This window comes from Microdochium trichocladiopsis (genome assembly GCF_020744255.1).
Source record: "Microdochium trichocladiopsis strain MPI-CAGE-CH-0230 chromosome Unknown B0I36scaffold_3, whole genome shotgun sequence".
Lineage (NCBI taxonomy): Eukaryota > Fungi > Ascomycota > Sordariomycetes > Xylariales > Microdochiaceae > Microdochium > Microdochium trichocladiopsis.
This window is the reverse complement of record NW_025763546.1, coordinates 1048283-1071138: the sequence shown is the minus strand read 5'-3', so window position 1 is coordinate 1071138 and position 22856 is coordinate 1048283. Positions and strand designations below refer to the sequence as shown.

The 22856-nt window shown below is 55.9% G+C and overlaps 7 protein-coding genes across 7 annotated transcripts; 4 read left to right on the top strand and 3 right to left on the bottom strand.

Annotated features, from left to right (window-relative positions):
• Window positions 1-738: 738 nt before the first annotated feature.
• Window positions 739-1355, top strand: B0I36DRAFT_317139 (uncharacterized protein). The gene is made up of 2 exons (XM_046153121.1): window positions 739-893; window positions 958-1355. Exons 1-2 carry the CDS (start codon window positions 773-775, stop codon window positions 1131-1133), a joined length of 297 nt encoding a protein of 98 aa, XP_046014968.1. The 5' UTR covers window positions 739-772; the 3' UTR covers window positions 1134-1355.
• A 1939-nt stretch (window positions 1356-3294) lies between these two features.
• B0I36DRAFT_346749 (uncharacterized protein) lies at window positions 3295-4084 on the top strand (the record flags this gene model as incomplete). The annotated part of the gene is made up of 2 exons (XM_046156489.1): window positions 3295-3523; window positions 3594-4084. The coding sequence occupies 2 exons, from the start codon at window positions 3295-3297 to the stop codon at window positions 4082-4084; spliced, it is 720 nt and encodes a 239-aa protein (XP_046014967.1).
• Window positions 4085-7616: 3532 nt separating this feature from the next.
• B0I36DRAFT_238341 (uncharacterized protein) lies at window positions 7617-10741 on the top strand (the record flags this gene model as incomplete). Its single annotated transcript, XM_046149605.1, has 2 exons — window positions 7617-9536; window positions 9593-10741. The coding sequence occupies 2 exons, from the start codon at window positions 7617-7619 to the stop codon at window positions 10739-10741; spliced, it is 3069 nt and encodes a 1022-aa protein (XP_046014966.1).
• Window positions 10742-11036: 295 nt separating this feature from the next.
• B0I36DRAFT_317135 (HCNGP-like protein-domain-containing protein) lies at window positions 11037-12293 on the bottom strand. The gene is made up of 2 exons (XM_046153120.1): window positions 11971-12293; window positions 11037-11895 (listed from the first exon to the last, which is right to left on the bottom strand). Exons 1-2 carry the CDS (start codon window positions 12077-12079, stop codon window positions 11117-11119), a joined length of 888 nt encoding a protein of 295 aa, XP_046014965.1. The 5' UTR covers window positions 12080-12293; the 3' UTR covers window positions 11037-11116.
• Window positions 12294-12549: 256 nt separating this feature from the next.
• B0I36DRAFT_317134 (20S proteasome subunit) lies at window positions 12550-13851 on the top strand. The gene is made up of 3 exons (XM_046153119.1): window positions 12550-12772; window positions 12850-12997; window positions 13094-13851. The coding sequence occupies exons 1-3, from the start codon at window positions 12743-12745 to the stop codon at window positions 13702-13704; spliced, it is 789 nt and encodes a 262-aa protein (XP_046014964.1). The 5' UTR covers window positions 12550-12742; the 3' UTR covers window positions 13705-13851.
• Window positions 13852-13903: 52 nt separating this feature from the next.
• Window positions 13904-17208, bottom strand: B0I36DRAFT_421021 (glutamine:fructose-6-phosphate amidotransferase). Its single transcript, XM_046162174.1, has 5 exons — window positions 16915-17208; window positions 16612-16682; window positions 16300-16531; window positions 14646-16222; window positions 13904-14577 (listed from the first exon to the last, which is right to left on the bottom strand). The coding sequence occupies exons 1-5, from the start codon at window positions 16917-16919 to the stop codon at window positions 14357-14359; spliced, it is 2106 nt and encodes a 701-aa protein (XP_046014963.1). The 5' UTR covers window positions 16920-17208; the 3' UTR covers window positions 13904-14356.
• A 3689-nt stretch (window positions 17209-20897) lies between these two features.
• B0I36DRAFT_85064 (26S protease subunit rpt4) lies at window positions 20898-22782 on the bottom strand. The gene is made up of 4 exons (XM_046163456.1): window positions 22305-22782; window positions 21811-22197; window positions 21274-21730; window positions 20898-21214 (listed from the first exon to the last, which is right to left on the bottom strand). Exons 1-4 carry the CDS (start codon window positions 22513-22515, stop codon window positions 21094-21096), a joined length of 1176 nt encoding a protein of 391 aa, XP_046014962.1. The 5' UTR covers window positions 22516-22782; the 3' UTR covers window positions 20898-21093.
• Between the last annotated feature and the right edge of the window lie 74 nt (window positions 22783-22856).

Below are 22856 nucleotides of genomic sequence, written 5' to 3'. Positions count from 1 at the left end.
TGTCCTGGTCCAGCTCTGCCGCGGGCGAGCCGAGGGCGGGCTGATTCTCTTGCACTTTCAGAGAGTGCCCATGACATTATGGAGGGCAAGCATGTGGTAGAGAACCACAAAAATAGCATCAACAGCCACGAGATCTCGGAGCGACGATCTGTTCCTCCGCGGATCTTGACTTGTAGCAGCTATTGCGTCATGGAGTCGCTACTTTTGACCGCGGAGTAGTTGTTGTGGGTTTTCATGGCCGTGTCCGGCTCGTATACCTAGTCCGATCGCGAGAACAGGAGTTGCGGATCTCGAGGAGGCAATCAGCTGTATGTTTCCTCGGCCCCTCTGCAATAGTTACCGCGCGCTAGAGGACCCTTCTTCGCTTCATACTCCGTATCCGTCGTCCATGTGGGTTCTGGGTCTGTCCGAGGACGGGTCCCACCGCCGTCCGTCAGGTGGTTCACCTTGTGTTTGTGTGCGTGTGCGTGTGATGGGGAAAGCCAGAAGTTGGCAACACGACCCTGATCGACATAGGCTGCTGGTCCACTTTGACCGCCAGGCGTCCGTATCGAGTCGGAGCAAAGTGTGCAATCAAGTTTCGACCTAATATGTCTGCCTGGCAGTCCCGGCTGTAACATGCTTTCAAGTCGCCTTTCGGGTAGTCAATGTAGGTTATGGATTTCAAAGTTCAAAGATACGCGCCATGATTGGCCCGTTGGTAGTTGTAATACCACGCAATGTTGGCTGTCATTCGTGCAGCTGGTGAACGTTGCCGATCGCCGTTAAGGCCATGGCTTTTTTCATGCACTGGATGCATTCGTATGTTCTAATTAAAATAGCCTTTGCGTTGGCTTGGTCGGCAGGATCGGCAGAGATCTTCACAACGCCCGACGGGATGTTGCATTGGTGCCCTTCGAGAACAATAAGCTTGGCTGGCCTAGCGCTGGCTGGCGGGTGGTACATACGCGTCCGTACCTAACTCAGCCAAACCCCAAAGAACCTCATTCATGGCCACAAATAACGTGGATTGTCGCACACAAGAAGCGAGGGAACGATTGCCGGCTCTCGGCTCTGTCGACGACTCTCGATTGAAAGGAACTCTGCAGCTCGTGCACAGGGAGATCGACAACACCTCTGCGGGCCTGCGGTGAGCACGTCCCCTCTGCGGCGGGTCATGAGCAAGAACAGTCGGCCCGTGAGCCTGGGGTTCTGTTGGTCAATTACATGGCAAAGTCGCGCCATCTCCGCCGTGTCCTGGGAAGATGAGCATGTCTTCGCGTAAAACGTAAATGTTGGGCGGCAAGAACTGTAGCTTTTGGCTTCCGATGCAGACCTCCCTGCTGCTTCAGTCTGTGCGGGGATAATTAGTTGCCATGGAATGACTCGACGAGCGACATTAACCTTTCCGCAGCCGCGCATTGTTGTCGTGGCCAAGTCTGGCATGATTTAGGGGCCCAGCATCATGCCAGACAAGTTCCAACTTGTCCAATCATGGGCTCACCGTGCAGAGGCACAATCTCGGCCAGCAGCCAAACACTTGCAGCATGTGGGGAATCCTCCGTAGCGCAACCATAACGAAATTCGACCAAAGCTTGCTTTGCCAGAAGGTTTGCGCAAATCCAATATCCATTCAGCACCTGACAAACCTTGTGCTCTGCGACAAGTCAAGTCGAGTTCAGCCACGCCGCCGTGCGACTTGTGCCACGATCTTGCGCGGCGTTTTTTTATAGACTTGTCGCATAAAATCTTCCTGGTGGCCGCGTGATCAACGAGCAATCTCCTTGTCGATCTCAGAAACAGGCTCTTTGTCCTTACGAGGGAGAACCAATCCTGAGGCCACCATACCACGCGAGTGGTGCCTCACCTTTGACCCAGTATTGCACTCTTCATCCCCGCTTAAAGACTCGGCACGAATGCAACAGGGCCCGGGCTAGGCAGGCTTTGCAAGGGGGCTCCCCTGACAACTTTCGGGGCCCTGCTGCAGGTGCTGCGCCTCGATGTCCCCCCCAGCGGGTGTAGCTGCTGGCCCTGCCTCTAGCAGGCTAAAGCTGCCAGCGAGCAGCGAGCAAATGAGGGATGACGACGATGGGGCCTTAAGCTCGGGCGTGAAGGAGGAGGCCTGGAAGCTGGAGCAGCCGACTGCCCAGCTAGGGCTAGCTCTTACCCCCTTAGTCGGGCTCCGCATGCCAGAGCGTGGCCGCCGTTCCGTGCGATGCGACGCGATGTCCAGGCACGACACAGTTTTGTGCAGACTCTGACGGCACCTCCCGGACTGCCCCTCGTCTGCGCCAGCTTTGGTGATTCTCGCTGGCGATGGCGATATGCTGCTTGTGGTGCCGTGGCCCGCTGTGGCGACCGCATTGGTCGGGGTAGCGGCGTCGACAATATGTCGGAATGTCTCGATACTGAACAATCTCGTCGACTCTGAGCATTTCTCTGCCTTCCTCTGTCGGATCCGAGACGCAACATCAGGCCAGGTATGATGATCTTCATCACGGCAGTGCTGGGGCGCGCTGAGGCGTCATCACTCGCCGGGCTATACAACCTGTGCCAGCCAGCCACAAGCAGAAACGGACATTCGGGTCGAAATGCGAAAGCGCGTTCGATTGAGGGGAGCGATTGGCGGGTTGGTTATGGTTGCTGCGAGGCGCGCACGCTGGTCCAGGCTGGAGCAGCTCATCTCACCTGGGGCTATTCTCTTACACACCACTCTGCTCCAGGTCCGCTGGCCTGCATGTCAAGACTGCCCCATTGGGTAATCCCCGGGAGGCTCGAGGCTGCTGTGTGGCTGGGGGCGAGGTGTGCGTGGAGCAAGACTGCATCGAAAGTGCATGTTTGGCAGCATACCCTCCTAGTCCAGCCCAGAGTAGTGCAGTGCAGGTGTAGCCAGGCACGCCCGCCCGTCGCGCCGCCCCGTCTGGCCTGGGCTTAGCGGAGTGCAGCCCTACCAGGTCATTGGACGCTCGGGCGCCGGTCGCTTTGCGCCAACTTGTCGCCCGCAGGCGCCAGGGCTGTCTTTCCTCTGCTCCTCTCGTGACTCTCTCTATTCCTCCTCTCCTCTGCCCAGCACACTCCTTGACCATCATAGTCGGCACTCTACGTCTGTCTGCCTTGCGCAACTTACATTCCTTTCAGCTACATATTCAGCCACACCCGCGCTCCTTTAACAGCCCTCGCCGCCCTCCCGCGTCAACCAAGTCTCGTTCACCAGTCTCTCGTTTCACCCGGCTTCAACGACTCTCGTCGATACTTCTTCACAATCTTACCGGACCCTTCCCAGTAATTTTTTTGATCAGTCACCCGATATTCAAGATGCGCTCCGCCACCATCGCTGCCGCCTTCATGGCCATGGCCTCTGCTGTCACTGCCCAGACGGCCGGCTTCGCCGTCTTCGCCAACCCAGCCCAGGACGAGATCGTTCCTGCTGGCAAGCCCTACACTCTCAAGTGGGCTGCTGGCGACAAGTACGCTGGTTCCGCTGTCCTGTCCCTGATCGGAGGCGAGACCCAGGGCACCCAGCAGTTCATCGCCAACCTCACCAGTAAGTTCACCTAGACGCCCCCCCGCCCTTGTCTTGCGCCATGCCAGTCTGTACTGACTCTGGCTTGTAGCCCTCGAGGTCAGTGCCAACAAGTACGTCTGGAACGTCGACTGCTCTCTCGGCAAGGCCAAGGTTTACGGCCTGACCATCACCATGGTCAACGAGCCCGAGGTCTTCCAGTGGTCTCAGCGCTTCCACATCGACAACTCTGGCTGCGCGGCCGGCTCATCCTCTTCAGCCTCGGCCTCGTCCTCGGCCCCGGCCTCAGTGTCCTCTGTCTACCCGACCACTTCCGTCCCCGAGACCAGCAGCACCAAGGCTGTCACTTCGGCCACCACCACCGCCGCCCCCTCCAGCTCTGCCACTCCTACCGGCATCACCGCTATTACCACCCTGACCCAGGCTCCTGCTCAGACCTCCAGCTCCACCACCAAGCCGACCAGCTCTGCCTCGCAGACCACTGCTGGACCCAGTGGTATTCCCACCGCTGCCGCTCCCAAGGTTGCGGTTGGATCCTTCGCCTTGGCCGGTGCTGTCGTCGCTGCTGCTCTCGCGCTCTAAGTGCTGCAGCAGCAACCCCTATTCCCATTAGTGGGCGGCTTGCCGTCTCCAGGGCCTGGACGCCTTGTCTTCCGGAATACCTACGATCTAGACTTGTGCATAATACGTTCGGTGATTCCTGGATATATCTAGATATCCGCTGTAGCTGATGAAGCTAAAAAATTGAACTCTGTTTGATCTGTCACTGTTTCGCTGGTGATTGCGCTTCTGTCCTTGTTACTTGCAAGTTTCGAATGCCATTGGAATGGACCTGTTGTTCTGCCGAGACAATGGTTCTGGCCACGCGATTCATGTCGACGTTCTTCAGCCGCGTAAGTTCTAGCACATGTCTGTCCCAGAGTGCGTCGGGGGGGCCACCCAGGGACAACTGTGGAATGCTTGAGGTGTCTTACATGTGCCAGAAACCGACACTAGTAGTTGGTAGCTGTGTCTGTGGCTCCGTATTGTCCATATGTAGTTGCAAGAACAAGTCCCTGTGCAGCTGTCCACGTCATATTGCCGATCAAGGGATCACATCCCCAGAATGCACGCGGGCGTTACTCTTGGTGGCTTATGTGGGTCGGTATGTGGTCGCTTTGCTCTTGGATGAGAATGCCTCAGATGGTGCGCTGCCCATCTTGATCGGCGAGGTTTTATCCACACTACTGCTACTGCCCTATTATGAGTTCACGCCAAAGGCCCCCGTTGACTACCTGCATATGATGTCTAATAGCTATGCCAGACATCGAGCTGTACTTATCCGAAGTGGTACGGGGAAGATGATTGCGTGGCGATGCCATATTTACACCACCATGCTCAACTCCTGGCTGACAATGTAGACGCTGCTTCACATGCATGCCCTGTCCAGCTGTGCCTGTGATGCATAAACCAGTGCTCGGCGGGACCGTGGCAAAAGAATCGACAACCATGCTAAATACCAGCAAAACATGTTTGTGCCCGAGTTACCCAAACCAGCGCTGCGCGGGCAAACGGCGAATTACGATGACCAGTGCCAGACTAGCCTAGAGATCACTTCCTATTGTCCAGAAGAAGCCCTCGAGTACAATCTCATGTGCACATGCGGCTCGATTCACGAAAGTGGGCTGCAGACTTACATGAAGGCATGGTCACCTGACTTGGCGATTGGCCGCCTGGGGGGAAATGGGCCTTGGACGCGACTCCGTGCTGCAATTTCCTCAACCAACCCCACTCTTTTGTCACCCGAGGCGCGTAAACTGCCTGCCACTAGTGCACCGCGACAAGCTCGAGGTCAGACAACCAACCCTGCTTGAAGAACCCGACCCAAACTTCAAGCAACATACCTTCGAGAGGTCAAACTGATGACCCATGATTCTCTCATGGAGTCTTCTTGGAACCGTCGTTCCAGCTAGGCTTCATGACTCGAAACAACCTCCGAGAACATCTAACATGGCTCCTGGCTGATGCTGCCCACAATACGCCAGTCGCGCCTCAACTCCCGCCTGCTCGCGACCAGCTTACCGACCTGACGCCTCCCGACTCCGCGCCGATTGCGATCCCGACTCCCGGCGTGACAGTTGCAGAGACGCGGCCGAGCCATAAACCCGTCGCCAACGTGCGGACTTGCCCCCCACCGGACCCATCACGATCTGTGGCAAGTCTGTTTGATGCTTCGGGAACCACCAAGCCTTTCCATTCGAATTCGCTGGCAGAAGGAGCAGGCGCAGAAGCCATGGGACGGCCAGTATCCAGCACGAAATCGAGCAGGCCAGGCCTTCTTCTAAGGCAGGAGCCGCTGTTGACACCAACTTCAACAACCGGCAGTGCCACGACCAGCTCAGCATCTCATTCTCTGCAGAGGGAGTATGCTGCGTTCTTGTCGTCACGGAAGAAATCGACAACACAGGTTCGAGGCCACGCAGAAAGTTCGACTCATCGTCTTATGACGCCAGGCGCCAGTGTACCACCTGAATCAACGCCATACGAGACTGTCGACTTGACCGGAGGACTTGCAGAATCATGTCCAAGTTCACCTTCTCCTTCAGCGGCCTTCGACGATCCGTCCCGACTTGGGAGCAAGGACCGCGTCTCTCGAGCCAAACCGTTATACCCCGAGCTTCCAGATGCCCAAAGTTTCGTGGGTGGATCTCGGCGAAGCCATCCCCCAAGCTCTCAGCCAGCACCGCCACCGGCGACACCTAGAAGGGGCAAGAAGCGGAAAAGCAGCGAAGCAGTGCATCCCTCCTCAGCATTCCTCGATGACGACTTCCCTGATATCGACGACTTCCTGTCCGAAGAGGACATTATGCGTTCGCGTATCAAGAAGACAGCAAGCTCATCCCCGAACAAGAAGAAGCCTAAGATACTCGGAAGATCCAGCCAAACTCCTTCTCGACGCCGTCCAGTCTCAAGTGACGATGATGAATATGGGGCAGCAGATATTGTCCCACGATCTTCTCCTATCGCCTCCTCCACTGAACTATCGGAACCGATGCGCCGAGGACGACCTTCGCCAACGACACTTGCACGTGCTGAACGGCCACCACCCCCTTCGAGCTTTGGCCATGCAGCGATCAACCGGAGGACTACGGAACCGTCAAACGACCCCGCGCCTCGGACAACACAACGCTCTGAGCCAACCAGTCCAGGACTTGCCGATGCCGAAAACCGTGTTATCCAAGACTCGGACGACGAATTTCTTACGCCTCCATCGCGCGCCACATTGCCAGACGAACATCGCAGTGAAGGCTATATCGATGACGACAGTGAGATGTATGAAGTACACACGCCTTCTCGCGAACACAAACTGTCTCGCAATCCTGTTCAGACCGGTCGTCCAGTCGCGCCAGTAAACCACGGATCAAGTCTCCCTCAGTCATTATCACTTAATGATGGTGCCAAATCCGACGATATACTAGAGCTCTTCCTGGCAGATCCCTCGGCGCTTGATAGACAACGGGCGAACCTTGCCCGAAAAGTTACAGAGAACACGGAGTCTTTCCGTTTGGCCCTCAGACTGAAGGATGCAGAGGCGAAGCAGGTCGCCAAACAGCAAAAGGAGCAGCTGAACCAACAACAAAAGGCTCTCGAGTTTGTCGCTACCGAGTATCGCGCCTACAAAGACTTCCTTGCCAAGATGGACGCACTCTTGAATCGGATTTCGAATGCATACGAGCAGGATCTAAACACGGACGAGGATGAGGCCCGGCTGGAAGAGATGCACGAGCAGGAAGACGAGCACAAGCGCCAGTTGCTTGAACGACTCCACGCTGCCGGCATCGACAATGTACAGCTCTTCGCTGTCAACAAGCCAAAGTCTATCTATGGCAACGAGGAGCTGATTCAGTCGACTCAAGTTCTCGCGGGATCGAAACCAACGCGAATGACGTCTGGCCCGATCCATGCCACAGGAAGCAGTGCGCAAGTCATCCTGCAAACTCAAGCCCCCTCTCAAAACAAGTCGAACTCACCCCGTGGTCTTTATGCTCAACCTGCTCCTGTGCAGGCTGACCCATATGACATTCCTGATATGTCGCTACCATCAGAGGATGAGGAGCTGTATCTTATGGAGAATATGTACGGCCAGACAGCCCAACTACCTCCGAACACGACTGTGCGACATCACAACCAACAGTCACATCAAGCAGCCGCGTCTGCGTACCCGCTGCATAGCGTGACCAAGGCGAGAAGTCCAATTCACACAAGAGTCAGCAGAGCGGTTGAGTATATAAGCGACTACAGTGATGATCTAGACGAAAGCCTGTCATTCCTTGCAGAGAACGTCGAAGTCCAAAATGGTGCCGACTCACGACTCCGTGCGAATGGCGCTTCGCGGCCACCTCTATCAGAGACGTCGGGTAATACACCAAGCCATGCGCTGAACAAGGCAACCAAGGCCGTGCCGAGGAAACCACAGAGTTCGTCACTGAAGGGCCAGTATCCTGCTGAAATGATGAAGTTCACATGGTCAAGCGAGGTCAAACGGGCACTGAAAGATCGCTTCCGCATGTCTGGATTTCGGCACAACCAACTTGAAGCAATCAATGCTACTCTGGGAGGCAAAGACGCTTTCGTTCTCATGCCCACCGGTGGAGGGAAAAGTCTGTGCTATCAGCTCCCCGCGGTGGTATCCAGTGGCAAGACACATGGCATCACCATTGTAGTCTCTCCACTGCTTAGCTTGATGCAGGATCAGGTTGAACATCTTGAGAAACTGAACATCCGAGCACTGTCATTCAACGGAGACACGCCGAAGCGAGAACGATCTCACATCATGTCGGCATTCAAGGAGAGCAATCCCGAGCTCATCATTCAGCTCTTATATGTAACGCCCGAGATGATCAGCAAGAGTGAGCAATTCGTCAACAGCCTTGCAACACTGTACGATAAAGGCAAGATTGCTCGTCTTGTGATAGACGAAGCACATTGTGTGAGTCAATGGGGTCATGACTTCCGACCTGACTACAAGGCTCTGGGGGACTTTCGGCGCCGCTTCCCTAAAGTGCCCGTCATGGCTTTGACGGCCACGGCAACACAAAATGTCATAATGGATGTCAAGCACAACCTCGGCATTGACAAGTGCGAAGACTTCACCCAGAGCTTCAACCGATCCAATCTGTACTACGAGGTGCGGAAGAAAGAGAAAGACAATGTCAACACTATCGCCGATCTCATTCTCGAGAAGTTCGAAGATCAGGCTGGCATCGTGTACACACTCTCACGCGCCTCGACGGAGAAGATTGCCAAGAAACTCTGTGAGCGTGGCATAGCAGCACATCATTATCATGCCGCGATGGAGAAAGACGACAAGGTCCGAGTTCAGCGAGAGTGGCAAAAGAGCAACATCAAAGTCGTAGTAGCGACCATTGCTTTCGGCATGGGCATTGACAAGCCAGACGTCCGCTTCGTCATCCACCACTCGGTGCCAAAGAGCCTCGAAGGCTACTATCAAGAGACTGGTCGTGCTGGTCGAGACGGCCTGCCATCTGAGTGCTACCTGTACTTTGGCTTTGCGGACCTTGCCCAGCTGCGCAAGATGATTGCCGATGGTGATGGCAATTATACTCAGAAGGAGAGACAACGAAACATGCTCAACACTGTTGCCAGCTTCTGCGACAACCAGACTGATTGTCGCCGGGTCGAAGTGCTGCGCTATTTCGGCGAGAGATTTGACAAGGCAGACTGCGGCAAGAACTGCGATAATTGTAGAAACGATGATCAGTTTGAGATGACTGACTATTCCGAGGTTGCGAAAGCCGCGCTATACGTAATCGACAGCCAAGATCGCCAGACGCTCACTCAGTGCACTGACTACCTCCTGGCCAAGAAGAAAATGACAGATTACAAGGAGGCGGCCCACGAGTACCACGGTGTAGCAAAACATCTACCAGCGTACGAGGTCCATCGCATCATTGATAAGTTAGCCGCCGAGAACGCACTGATCGAGGAGAACGTGGTCAACAAGAAAGCCAACGTCGCTATCCAATATTTCCAGGTTCGTCCACACTGTTCAAATGTCATGAATGACACGCAACTGACTGAGCTGTCCAGATTGGACCAGCTGCGGATCACTTTTGGAATGACAGGCGCACCCTGTCGTTGAGTACTCGTGTTAAGCACAACGGGGGACGAATCTCTGCTGCCAAAGGAAAGAAACGTGCCGGGAAAGCCATTGCCTCAGAAGCCGTCCCTTCGACAATAGTGTCTTCCCCAGCCGGCAAGGTCAGCAAGACGAAACGAAAGCAGAAAAGGGCAGTGATCGAGAGCGACGATGAGTTTGGGGGCAGTGGAAATGACTATGAGCAGGACGGATTCGTTGTGGCGGACGGTTTCACGGATGACGATTTTGAGGAAATGCCACAGCCCCCGAAACGCCGCAAAGGCCAGCAGCAGGTGCTAGGACCTCCTATCGCCCGCGATGCGAGAGTAGACCAGCTATCTGATCTACACAAGGCCCTTGTCGGCGGCTTCGTTCAGGAAGCATCCATCTTCGAGGAAAATCTGCGCAACAAGAAGGGACTTCGTCGACCACTTTTCAGAGAGCAAGACTTTCGAGAGATGGCAATCCGGCTCACCGTCACACCGCAGCAGATGAGCAAGATTCCGGGGATCGACGCAGAAAAGGTGAAAAAGTATGGTGATAAGTTCATACCGCTTATTCGACAATTTGAGAAGCAAAGTAAGCTGGTTCTCGGTACCGAATCCCGACAGACCGCATCGGCGGGCCCATCAGGCGATGGAGATGTCGTCGACCTCATCTCTGACGACGAAGATGGAGACGAAGCTATGTTTGACAGCGACATGGATGACGATGACGAAGGTGAAACATCCCATCACTTTTCGACGGCAAGCGAAAATGCCGGCGTTCAGGCTTTCTACAATACCCTGAACCGCATACAAACAGAGGAAGCGGCGGTAAAACCAAAGAAGGCCGCGCAGTCGGGAGCAGGAAGTGCCAGGGGCGGCAAGCGCAACAACTCGAGGAGCAGGAAATCATATCCGCGTAAGCCTTCTAGTTCCTCTAGCAAAGTGTCCAAGGCAAGCGCAGGACCCAAGAGCAAGAAGGGAGGGTTCGGCGATGGCCGCAGATCTGCGAGCAGCGGCTCCGCACGGAACTTTTCTGGCCCAGGCGGCGCGGGTGGCAGCGGGCCATCGCGAAGTGGTGGCGGATTCAGCGGGATTGGCCTTATGCGGCATTGAGAGAGAGGAAGCAACCGCCGCGGCACTCGCTTGACGAACGTGGCTCATTGAGGCGAGCTGCGGCATGGGCCGGCGCTTGGAATTGTGAATCACGATCATGACTGATGTTTTGGCATGGCGAAAGGCGTTTTTGGGAAAATCATGTTTACCATCACTGTTCTGCGTTGCTCTGTGGGTCGAGAGTGCGTGCCCACGCACAGAAGCGTGCGGCATTCATCATTTTTATAGAGGAGGTCGAGACTTATATCATAACTAGAAGCCACATGTACATAGAGTGTTGTGATTCAAGGCACATTCTGTTCCAAGCTGCTTTTTGACGGCAGATGACGCCGAAGGGGGTATATACATTCTTACAACTATCCTTGCTCTCTTGTTCTACGCGTCGAACCTCGTCTTGCGCTTGTCCTGCGTCCCTGATGCACTCTGAGCACCGCCCGCGCTGCTGCTGGACGACGGGACAAAGGCCACGGGCGCGCCTTTGCCACGAGCCCTACTCGCAGCGACGTCGGCCTGGCTCTGGCGGAGCTGCTCCTTGTAGCTCGACCTGGGGAACGCGGCCGGGTCCCAGACGGTCTGCGGGAGCGTGTTCGCGTACTGGGCCTTGTGGTCGACGTCGACGAAGCCAAGCAGCTTGTCGGTCAGCGCCGGGTTGCGCATGGCCGCGGACGTGCCGATCCTGCTGTTGAAGTGTACCCCCTGCTTCTTCTTGAGGTCGAGGAAGTGCTCGAACTTGGAGCTCAGCTGCCGCTCTTCTGCGGTCGGGGAGCCCGGCGGCGAGGCCGGGATGTCCATGTCTGGTACTGTCGGGAGGGTCAGGGAGCGCAGGGTCGCGCGGTGGGAGGTATACGGGGATCCTGGGGCCTGTGGTGGTGGTAGTGATGGTGGTGATGGTCCCTGATCGTCTTCTGCCCCTTCGAGGGGCGGGAAGGATGCTGTGGATACGGACGAGTCTTGTGGTCCCGGAGCTGCAGAGGGGCCTAGTTGAGGCCCTATGGGTGCTGGCTGTAAAGGCACTGCTGCTTCTGGTGTAGTTGCAATAGGGGCAGTAGTGGCAACATCTTGTTGTAATGACTGCGATTGCTGCTGCTGCTGCTGTGGTTCATGCTGGGCAGGTTGTGATGAGGCTGTGGCCCCCGAGGATGTGCTTTTGGCGTCTGAAGTGAGGATGTTAGTCTCTGCTGCTGACCCGATGGATAGATAGCCCAATTGTGACGAATGAGAAGACCTACCGCCAAGGGACACGCCTTCATCTGTTTTGGACACTGGTTGTTCTTGTGGTTGCTGAGGCTGGAGCTCGTCGTCTTCGTCGTCACTGCTCCCGTATCCAACGAGAGCCATCTTGAACGTGCACTAATTGATGTTGTGGACAGACCAGCAAAGGTAGCTTGAGCTCAAAATACGAAGAATACTATTGCGAGGAGGAGCGAGCCCCTGCAACTTGGAATAACGTGCCTGACGGCCGACCTGCGACGACTCTGATCAGATATCGAACTGCTTCATTCATCGACGGATGAATATGAAGGCCTCCCACCGCGTGCCAATCAGAGGCGTGTGAGGTTGATGTCTGGCGGGCCCCCGGTGGGGCATGTTCTGATGCCTGTGCGTGGCTCGCTGCAGCGACAGGCAATTGCAAGGCAGAACGCAGTGACGACGCAGCGCGGGTGCCACCAAAGTCACTTTCCATACCATGCTGTGTGGCCAGGTACATGGCTAGGGACCCCCGCTCACCCACCCAAGCTCCCAGCTCCAGGGCGTCGAGAGAGCTGGAGCTCAGCACCGGCACAGACGACGTCGTCCAGCCTGCAGCCTTGAACATCATCAACCTCCTCATCCCACACGCACAGCGACAACGCACCACCCTCCGCCGTACACAACCGCCCTGGTTCACTTTGATAACAGACAGGACGACTGATTGATCAAAGTTTCTGACCACCGCCCTTCCACGCATCACCCACCGCAACCGCCCGCGCCGCGCCGCCTCGCCGCTTCCCCGCCGCAACCATGGATCACAGACCGATGGCATGGGGTCGTGTAAGCCTCAAATCCTGACATCCTGGAGCCATCAGGCCAGCTCGCTGACCCGTAGAGTGTCTCGGCACCGCCCACAGCCCAGAGATGACGTTTACGGCGCCTACGATGCCTCCTACATGCAGCACAACGGCCCCACGACACACACACAGTCTCCCGTCGTCACGGGTACCTCAGTGCTGGGTCTCAAGTTCAAGGACGGCGTCGTCATCGCTGCGGATAACCTAGGTTAGTCCAAATCGTGCTCTCTCTTTCTGCTTGGCCATCCCGATTCGAAAGCAACTGCTTACCGTGTGATCCTCTCTCTTTCGCCCTCCCATGCAGCGTCCTACGGCTCTCTCGCTCGCTTCACCGACGTGAAGCGCATCCGCACCTTCGCAGACACCTCCGTCATCGGCTTTGGCGGCGACGTCTCGGACATGCAGTATCTGGACCGCCACCTGACCGAGCTCGCCATCGACGAGGCCTACACGAGCCAGCCGGACAAGCACACCCTCAACGCCCGCAACCTGCACAAGTACCTCTCCAAGCTCCTCTACCACCGCCGGACAAAGATGGACCCCCTCTGGAACCACCTGCTCGTCGCGGGGCTCGACGAGGACGACAAGCCCTTCCTCGCCGCCGCCGACCTGCTGGGCACCACCTTCACCTCGCCCAGCTTGGCCACGGGCTTTGGCGCCATGCTCGCCCAGCCCATCATGCGCAAGTACGCCCCCGACGAGGAGTCGGCCGCCCGGCTCACCCGCGAGGAGGCAGAAAAGGTCATCCGCGAGTGCATGAAGGTCCTCTACTACCGCGACGCCAGGTCGCTCGACAGCTTCTCCATCGCCGTCGTCACAAAGGCCGGCATCGAGCTCAAGGAGAACGAGAAGCTCGAGAAGCAGAGCTGGGCGTTTGCCGACCGCATCAAGGGCTACGGGACGCAGACTGTATAAAGATACGGCCCATATCTACGTTCGGAAACATTGGTAGTGGTAACTTCGGGCTACGTGTGGTTTCTCGACATCAGGGACACACATACCTTGGTAGTAGCATTTAGAGTCAATACCATCCAAAGAGAGCGTGATTTGATGACTGCGAAATCTGCGATTGTCCTTGACAGTGTGTGTCCGCAGACGGCTTGTTGGTGAATTTATGAACAAACGACTGTGTGCGGGCATGCGTCAATGAATGTTGTCCACAGTGTGACATGTGTTTCATTGGTATTGGACTAGAAATGAGCAATGCCGTTGATATACTCCGCCACGAATCCGACCCCGAGCCCTATGATGGATCATAGATGTGTAAAAACGTTGCCGGGTTCTACAGTCACGTGAAGCCAGGCCCCAAGTCATTTGTTTTGTAATCTTCTATTATACGAGGCCTTTTTTCGCAGGTCGCTTCTTTCTTCCTCAGTCATATCAACATATAGGTATCGTATCGTAAACACGCGTTCCAAGCGTCCCAACTCCCGGCCGAAAAACATCGCATACAACGAGCCAGGGTGCTGGTCACTTCTCCTACTAGACTCGTCATCATCATGAAGTGCCTGCAATTGATCCCTTCTTGTACATGTGCCTCGTACACCCAATCGCCAAATCCCTTCCTTTACTCGACAGTCACAGACTTGGCGAGGTTACGGGGGAAGTCGACATTGAGACCCTCCAAGACAGCGAGCCAGTAGGCGATCAGCTGCAGAGGAATGACATTGAGGAGACCCTGGAGGCAGTCGACGGTCTTGGGAACCTCGATCTGCTCCGCCTGGTTCGACTTGAACTCCTCATCGCCAGGGTTGCAGATGACGATGGGCTTGCCGTTGCGGGCAACGACTATAAGGCAGTAATTAGTATGCAGTCATTAACGAAAAGCCCGGGTATCTGAATTGGAGAGTACATACCTTGCTGGTAGGCGTTGAGGGACTTCTTGAAGAGGCCATCACGGGTCAGGATCATGATGATGGGCAGGTTCTCGTCAACGAGAGCCAGCACACCGTGCTTGAGCTCACCAGACATGACAGCCTCGCAGTGAAGGTAGGAGATTTCCTTGATCTTCAGCGCACCCTCGAGGGCAGTGGAGAACTGGCTGCCACGGCCGAGGAGAAGCAGAGACTTCTGGTCCTTGAAGGTCTTCTTGCACAGCTCCTTGATGGGCTGGTCGAGCTCGAGGATCTGCTTAATCTGGCCAGAGATGTTGGCAAGACCCTCGATAATCTCCTCGCGTCTCTTCTGCTTGGAGGCGCGGTCCTCACTGAGAGACAAAGCAAACATGACCATGGCGATGAACTGCGAAGTGTACGCCTTGGTGGAAGCGACACCAATCTCGGGACCGGCATTGACGTGCACACCACAGTGCGTCAGCAGGGAGATGGACGAACCGACCACGTTGACGATGCCGACAGTCAGGGCACCGCGCTCCAGGCAGTAGCGAAGAGCCATGAGGGAGTCGGCAGTCTCACCGGACTGCGAGACGAAGACGCAGGTGTCGTCACGGAAGACTGGTGCCTCTCGGTCCAAGAAGTCGGAGGCCAGCTCGACGGCAATCGGGATCTCAGCGAGCTCCTCGAAGATACCGCGAACAGCCATGCAGGAGTGATAACTAGTACCGCAGGCAATGAAGATGATACGGCGGCACCGGCGGATAGTGGCAATGTATGACCGCAGACCACCGAGAGTGACGGACTTGTTCTCGACATCGAGGCGTCCACGCATGGTGTTGACCACGGACTCGGGCTGCTCGAAAATCTCCTTCTGCATAAAGTGGTCAAATTTGCCCTTCATGATCTCCTGGAGCTCAAGCTCAAGGGTCTGGATGTTGCGGACGTTGGAGGAACCGTCGGCCTTCTTCAGACGGTGGATGTTGAGCGATCCCTCGTGGATGTGGGCAATGTCGTCGTCCTCCAGGTACATGACCTTCTTGGTGTGCTCAACGATAGCCGAGGGGTCCGAAGAGAGGAAGAACTCGGCGGGCATGGGCTGGCCATCGTCGGTCATGAAAGCTCTCGACTGCGAGCGGTGGAGAAGGGACTTGTCGGGAGCACCGAGCAAGTTGTTGACCGAGAGGAGACCGCCTCCAGCCTGCTTCTTGACGGCCACATTCTGAGAGGCGGCCTCGGCGGGCAGAGCGTTGTCATCAGCGTACTCGACATCGACGAAGTCGACCTTCATGCGCTTCTCAGTCTTGACACCGATGACCAGCGGTGAACCCTTGCGAGCGGCGACGACCTCGTGGGGGTAGTGCACAGACTTGATAAGCAGGCCGTAAGCACCCTCGAGCTCGGAGATGACAGCCTTGGCCAAATCGACGAAGCCCACGTTGGGGTTGCGGTCGAAGAGGTACTTGGCGAGCTTGGCAATGCACTCAGTATCCGTCTCGGTCTCGAACTTGAAGCCCTTGCTGGAAAGCAGGGTCTTCAGCTCCTTGTAGTTGGTGATGATGCCGTTGTGGACGATGGAAAACTCCCAGGTGGGGTCCGATCTGGAGACATTGAAGATTGGAAGTCAGCTCGATGTTCGGTGGCAGCTGTAATGTGCATTCTCGCCTGCTCGTCTTACCTGTGAGGGTGGCAGTTGACTCTGGAAGGAGGGCCGTGAGTAGCCCACCGGGTGTGTGCAATACCGGCGTGCGAGTCGAAGACCTTGGTGAGGTCGGGCTTGGATTCCTCGATCAAAGCCTTGAGCTTGGCAACCTTGCCAACCTCCTTGAAGGCCAAGATCTCCTTCTTCTTGTCGCCATCGATGGCAAGACCGGCCGAATCGTAACCACGGTACTCGAGACGAGCGAGACCTATAGTCGTGGGAAGAAGAAACCGTCAATTTTTGGCTGTTTGGGAGAAGCAAGAATCTGCGACTAGATTGGGCGCTTACCGTTGACGAGGGTGTCGAGGATGAACTTGCGGTCCTTCTCGACCAAGTAGTTGATGTAGCCGAAGATTCCACTGCGAGAAACAACCAGAGTTAGAAAGTTGTGGACGACAATTGATCATCTCGGGCGTGAGACGCGGTCGCCTTTGCTCGCTGCTCGTTGACCCCGCCAAACCAAGCTTCCTGCCCCAGCATGTCTTAGGTTGTGATGCAGGGACAAGGTTTCCAGCAGGGTTGTCTGGCGGCGGATTGTCTGAGGCCAGAGGGCAACGAACACACGATCTTTGGTGGGCGGGCTCAACCTACCACATGGTTGCTGTGCTGGCTGTGTTGTTGGAGGTGTGTGTTGTAGGTGTAGCAAGCTTGCTGCTGGAGCAGAGAGAGCGGTGGGGAGTACCACCCTTCTGATGGAGGAGCTCTGGGGCAGTGCCGGATGCTGGCACCTGAAAGAGGGGTATCTGGAAAACGAATGCAAGAGACGAGGAGGATGAAGATGGGAGAGGAGGAGCAGAACAAGAGGCAGAGAGGATGCAAGGGGGGACGAGGGCCGTGGGGAGCTACTTAAAGCATTGCTGTCTGGGCCACTCATGGACAACAAACAGGACCACAGGCGGTTTGACTACGAGTCGGTCTGCGAGCTGAGCCTCAGCACGACCAGTCACACGTAACACGCCTGCCAGGCACGCCGCACTAAGACAAGCGCAGAGCAGGTCCTGGTGCGACGCCCAGGCGGGACCCAGCAGGGCAGTACATCGTGTCCACGAACCTGGTGGTTAGGGGTACCGGTATAGAGGCTAGAAGTGGCGCGCTGGCTTCGTATCGTGCCGGCCGGCTGCGCCATCTCTGGGGCGAGATCCCTCCAGGGGTGTCAGCGGCGGGGCACTCGGGGACTCCACCATGAGCCCGGCTCTTGCCCTCGCCTCTGTCCCGTCCACCACCCGCCGGCACACCCTCCATCGACGCCATCCCTCCCTCCTCTAACGGCCGATCAGCTCGAGCCCCTTCTTCATCCTGCCTCGCCTGCGTCCGTTGTCAATACACACGCCAGTCAGTGGCCCGAGTGCGGGCGCCAGACGGGCTAGCTGGCCGACTTCTCGCAACTCTGGCGATCCCCCAGCAACAATACGGCAGACATGGCACAGCAGGGAGCGGAACACGACAGTGGATGCAAAGCCCGCGAAATGTCGTGCTGGTGAGTGGTGTGGCATCTGACACAGGCGTGAGGGAGGGTTGCTACGACTACACGCGCATGGCATCTCAAGCCCTGACCCCTGGCCTGTGACCTCATCCGGCCTTGCTGGCCCCTGTTTGCCAGTCCACGGCTGGGTGCCGACAGCGACGCTGTGTTGCATAAGGAGCAAAATATCATAGCCAATCGACCGCCAGAATACCCCGTTGGCGAAGTTGTCGTGTTGCGCACGACGAATCAAAACATCTACGCAAACCAAGGACGCAGTGTAGCGGTTATGCGACTGTCTATTCGCTGCCAATTCGCTGCCAATTCACTGCCGCTTGAAACATCAGCCCTCTGCGAACCCGATTGGGCCCGAAGACCAACCAGCATTTATCATTCTCATGGCCGCCTGTGGTTATGAGCTTCCTGGTCAACTGTGCTGCATGCCTGGTCCAGTTTGTCCAACCAAGGGCTGATGGCGCCAAATGAGATGCTTCCAACTCAGGGCTGCCGTTTCAGCTACAATACGGGCTCATGAGCTGGCAAAGTATCGACAAAGTCTTTTCCCAGCCACAGAGCTGACTGGCGGCTTGCAGCTTGACGTACGCCACACTCGTTGCTATCCGGCTTCTCTTATCCTCCATCAACGGTGCAGTAGGAGCAGCAGATCCGGGCCAGCTCAGGCTTGGCTGTTTGTCCGCCACAACTTTCACGGTGCCTTTCTAGAGTCCTGTGTGCGGCTGATGATGGATGATGCACCCACAAACTCTCCTTGGCTGGTGACTGTACCTATTTCGCTCGTTCCAAGATCAGGAGCTGGCTGTAAGCCAGAGCATACGCGATACTGCCCGGATTCTCTCCGGCCAGCCTCCTCATAGCGGAGTGTACGAGTGTCCGGCCACCTCGGGGAGGTCAAGGTGTCTGGCCACCTGTAATCCGTACAGGCGCTGGAATTGCGGCATCGCCAATAATACTAGAGTGTGCGGGCGAGCTCCTACCTAGACCACAGTAGACCCGATGGTGGGGAATCTGCCACAGCCCCAGCAAGCTGCCTTGTTCTTTTGGGTTTCCGGAAGGGCCGTTTCGCATGAAACCCCACCCCAGAACCCTAGCAAGCTCTGTGGGAGCGTGGAGCGTTGTCCCAATTCAAGATCCGTGTTGAGATCGCCATATAACCAGGGGCAGGGCTCGCGAGGCAGCCAAGCCGCAGCCCTGGTCACAGCGCTCTGACGACATGCGGTACGGTTTCTGAACTGGGAACAATGTCAATCACGAATGCGTCATGGTCAGGTTTTGAGTCAGGACGCCAACGGGAGGAGGGCAAACGAATCATCACCATGCTACGCAGTCTGGGAAGCAACGCAGGCTTGATCTGCAGAGATGTAATTACCTTGGCTGTGAGCGCAGCAAGCTACTCTTCTCGAGGGCGTGAGCAGCCAAGGATGATAGCGGACCGTCTCTACGCATTCTGCGTCATGAATAGCAGCAGCAATAGTAACCAATGACAAATCTGCTTGCGAAAGGCGTATTCATTCTTCGCGATGTGCTCCTCCATGACGATCACAGCCCCCATTCATTTGCCCGTCTCCACTACTTCTCGTGTCGCTCGGGCGGGCGTGCTAGTGCGGGACTGGCCAAGCGAACCCCTGTGTGGAGGCGTTCTGCCAGGGGCAATGACACCCCGTTAGTCGCCGTCTAGGTGGTAGCCAGTCTAAAAGTCTGGCGAGGGCAAACTGCAGTGCCACCGCGTATCTGCAGTGACAAACTAAGGTACGTACCTACTTCACGTAGGCTGGGCCTAGCTAAACGATTTTCGGATCACAAGCCAGCACCGCCCACCGGCCCAGTCCGATCACTCGAGCGCAGCTAAGAATAGCATGTCTCAATACTGACTCTGGCATCGTTCTCCGCATTCCAGGGCGAATCCGTAGCTCGCTGGGTACGCGGCCGTGTCCGCAGCAGCCCAGGGACTACTCTACTAGCCTCAGGGCGGCCAGCAACCCCCTGCAGCCGTCTGGCATGCTTCGAAAGTACGGAACACATGGTGGGCTCAACTGCCGACGATGGTGACCATCTATAGCCGGTAAACGCACGTGGTTCTGGGCCGATGACGAGCGACCGCACCCGATCTCCGGGTCGAGTTTGGCGCCACCATGACAGTAGAGCCTCGAAAGTGAATCAGTAAAACGGGCTAAGACAAGCACACAAAAACTGGAGCTTGAAGAAATTAAAGAGAGGAAAAAAGAAGAATAGGTCGATATGTCGAAACCTTATGGTCACCGATGAGCCTGTCGAACAGGGACACTGCCTTATTTCGCCCTCTGGTCTAGGTCTATATGTTTCTGCTTTTCACTAGCGCGACTGCGAGGACAGAACCCTACTGCAGGACGTGTAAATGTATCATCACTGCCTCAAAGTGCCTTTAATTCCCATACTTCGAAGAGTAGACCACACTGAAGTAGTGAGAGGACCGTTTTTTGCGCTTTGCTTTTACCCAGTGTCATTTCTCGAAAACTTTGGTACCCAGATAACTCTGTTACTAGCACGTCGCCGAACCAGTACATCTGGGCAAACGGGCTGGAATATAGCTTCAGTAATTTCTAGGAGCTAAGTGTCCCCTAACCACAACACACCATGCTCACTATGCTTCATACGGCACGCGCCGTTCGGGAAGCAAATATGATTGCATCAGTCTGTGTGCTAGGCGAATCCCAGTTAGTCTGGATGTATCATTCTCACTTGTTCTGAAGCTTTTTTCTTGGGGGGGGGGGGGGGTGGATTTTTGGAAATCGTGTCGCAGAGGATCGCGGCTCCGGTGCCCCCTCTCAGGGCGTACAGATCGTTCGTGAAATCGATAAAACATTTTGAGTGGCCATTCAACATAACCAGGTCTGCCAAAGAGCGCAACACGTAATTCATCAATATGCAAGTCTCATCATTACGCCCCCAATCTTCCAGTGCAAGACGTGCATATTCCAGGTAAGGATCCGAGATTCAGCACGGCTGCTGAGAGCGAATGGTGATACTGCACCCCACTGGAGAGACGCACAGAAGCTGCCTTTTCTCGTGCGGCAGGGTCGAGACAGGTTTGAAGCCCGAACCGTTCAGTGAGCCATCTTTCAAAGAGGGTTCATTCAGGACGGGACAGAGTCGCAAATGAACTGTCACAGAACGGCAATCACGTGAAGGTATATGCTTCTCACACTCAGTCTCAGACCCAGGCATTCTTGATCTATCTAGAGGTCCACTCTAAGAGCATGCCCTTCACAGATGTCCGAGCAGGATCGCATCATCTATCCATTGTGCCTTGTTTACAGCTTCTGGTATTCCAGCTTGCCCTCAAGCTTCTTCGCCTCAGCCAGCTTCCGCACAGCCTTGTTGAAGTCGTCCTGGTTCACGGCATCTCTGTAGGCCTTGATGGCGAACAAGCCTCTGGAGAGAAGTCAGTACGAAACTCCATGTTCACGGGGATGGCCAAAAGGAGCACTTACGCTTCTGTGACGACGTTTCGCAAGTCGGCGCCGTTGAGTCCATCACTCATCTTGACCACACTCTCAAAGTCAATGTCACCTTCCGTGACCACGCTTTGGGCGTGGATCTTGAGAATTTCCAACCGGCCAACCTCGTTCGGCAGAGCAATCTCGATCTTGCGGTCAAGACGACCGGCACGCAGAAGCGCCGGATCCAGGGTATCGGGTCTGTTGGTAGCCATGATGATCTTGGTCTTGCCGAGGTAGTCGAAACCGTCGAGCTGGTTGAGCAGCTCCATGAGCGTACGCTGGATCTCTCGGTCGGCACTTGTGCCTTCAGAGAACCGCCTGCCACCAATGGCATCGATCTCATCCATGAAGATGATACAGGGCTCATGCTCCTTGGCGTAGCCAAACATTTCTCTTATTAACCGGGCCGACTCTCCAATGTACTTGTCGACAATTGCGGAAGACACGACTACGCGGCAAAGTCAGTGAACAACTCTATCGAAATAACCACGATATGGGTCCAAAATCATATCGTGAAAGACTCCTTACCCTTCAGAAAGTTCGTCTCAAGACTGCTCGCCACTGCTCTAGCCAGCAAAGTCTTGCCTGTACCGGGCGGTCCATACAGCAAGACACCTTTTGGTGGCTTGATGCCCACTCTGAGGAAAAGCTCCGGGTTCTTGAGCGGCAGCTCGATCACTTCTCTGAGCTCACGGATCTGGTCGTTGAGGCCACCGATACCGGCAAAGCTGACCTGCCCGGGGTCCTCGAGGGACATGTTGTAGACGAGAGGATCGACTTCGCGGGGCAGCATGCGCATGATCGTCAGCGTCGTCATGTCGAGGGCGACACGTGTGCCTTGCTTGAGCTTATCCTTGTCGACCTTGGATCTGCAGCCGACGACATAGCGGGGTCCCGAAGAGGCCTTGACGATGACTGTAAAGTGATGAAAAGTCACGATGGATTAGCCAGGCACTGGTCAACATGGGTTTGTGCATTGTGATGTGCTGTTAGCTGCTGAAGAAGGAGGCAGGGAATCTTACATCTCTCATCGTCCAGCTGCTTCAATACCTCTCCGATGATCTGTCCAACACTCTGGAGAGCCTTGATGTTCTCTTCTGTCTGGTCGTAGTCCCTCTGCAAGCCCTTGATGTCTAGCCGCAGCGCCTTCAGCTTGGCCTCCCATTCTCGCGACTCGATGAGTTTCGAGCGCAGGGCTTGCAAAGCGTGCTCCCGTTCTTGGTCTGAAGACATGATTCCTCGTCGTGATCTGGAGCTGCTTGTTGAAGGGATGGGTGGGCGAGGCGAAGCACTCGGAGGGGCTGATGGTGCGCGCAGCGGGCGGCCTTTGCACGCTCGGAAACGCGAGTCTAGATGTTGCTTCCGTCGATAGGTATGAGGGCGTGAGGATCTCGTCGTGGAGAGTGGTGTGGTTCAACGAGGTTGAGGGCAACGTGAAAGGGTGGACGTTGCAGCTTGGATGAGGCGAGAGCACTGGTGCTTGCAGCGAGGGTCCCGCCGATGCGTCGGCTGGCGCTGTTGATGATGAAAGCTCCCGTTTGCCTGGAGCTCCCTGGCAGTTCCCACATAGCCGT

Bases quoted from the DNA above. Each gene is read 5' to 3' on its own strand.
- B0I36DRAFT_317135 (XM_046153120.1), bottom strand. From the start codon at position 12,079: ATGGCTCTCGTTGGATACGGGAGCAGTGACGACGAAGACGACGAGCTC. The intron at 11,896-11,970 runs GTAGGTCTTCTC...TCCTCACTTCAG, and splicing joins TGAAGGCGTGTCCCTTGGCG to ACGCCAAAAGCACATCCTCG.
- B0I36DRAFT_317134 (XM_046153119.1), top strand. From the start codon at position 12,743: ATGGATCACAGACCGATGGCATGGGGTCGT. The intron at 12,773-12,849 runs GTAAGCCTCAAA...CACCGCCCACAG, and splicing joins GACCGATGGCATGGGGTCGT to CCCAGAGATGACGTTTACGG. The intron at 12,998-13,093 runs GTTAGTCCAAAT...CCTCCCATGCAG, and splicing joins CATCGCTGCGGATAACCTAG to CGTCCTACGGCTCTCTCGCT.
- B0I36DRAFT_85064 (XM_046163456.1), bottom strand. From the start codon at position 22,515: ATGTCTTCAGACCAAGAACGGGAGCACGCTTTGCAAGCCCTGCGCTCG. The intron at 21,731-21,810 runs GTAAGGAGTCTT...TTTGCCGCGTAG, and splicing joins TGAGACGAACTTTCTGAAGG to TCGTGTCTTCCGCAATTGTC. The intron at 21,215-21,273 runs GTAAGTGCTCCT...ACTTCTCTCCAG, and splicing joins CGAAACGTCGTCACAGAAGC to AGGCTTGTTCGCCATCAAGG.
- B0I36DRAFT_317139 (XM_046153121.1), top strand. From the start codon at position 773: ATGGCTTTTTTCATGCACTGGATGCATTCGTATGTTCTAATTAAAATA. The intron at 894-957 runs CTTCGAGAACAA...ACGCGTCCGTAC, and splicing joins CGGGATGTTGCATTGGTGCC to CTAACTCAGCCAAACCCCAA.
- B0I36DRAFT_421021 (XM_046162174.1), bottom strand. The intron at 16,223-16,299 runs GTAAGACGAGCA...CAATGTCTCCAG, and splicing joins GTCAACTGCCACCCTCACAG to ATCGGACCCCACCTGGGAGT. The intron at 14,578-14,645 runs GTATGTACTCTC...ACTGCCTTATAG, and splicing joins CCTCAACGCCTACCAGCAAG to TCGTTGCCCGCAACGGCAAG.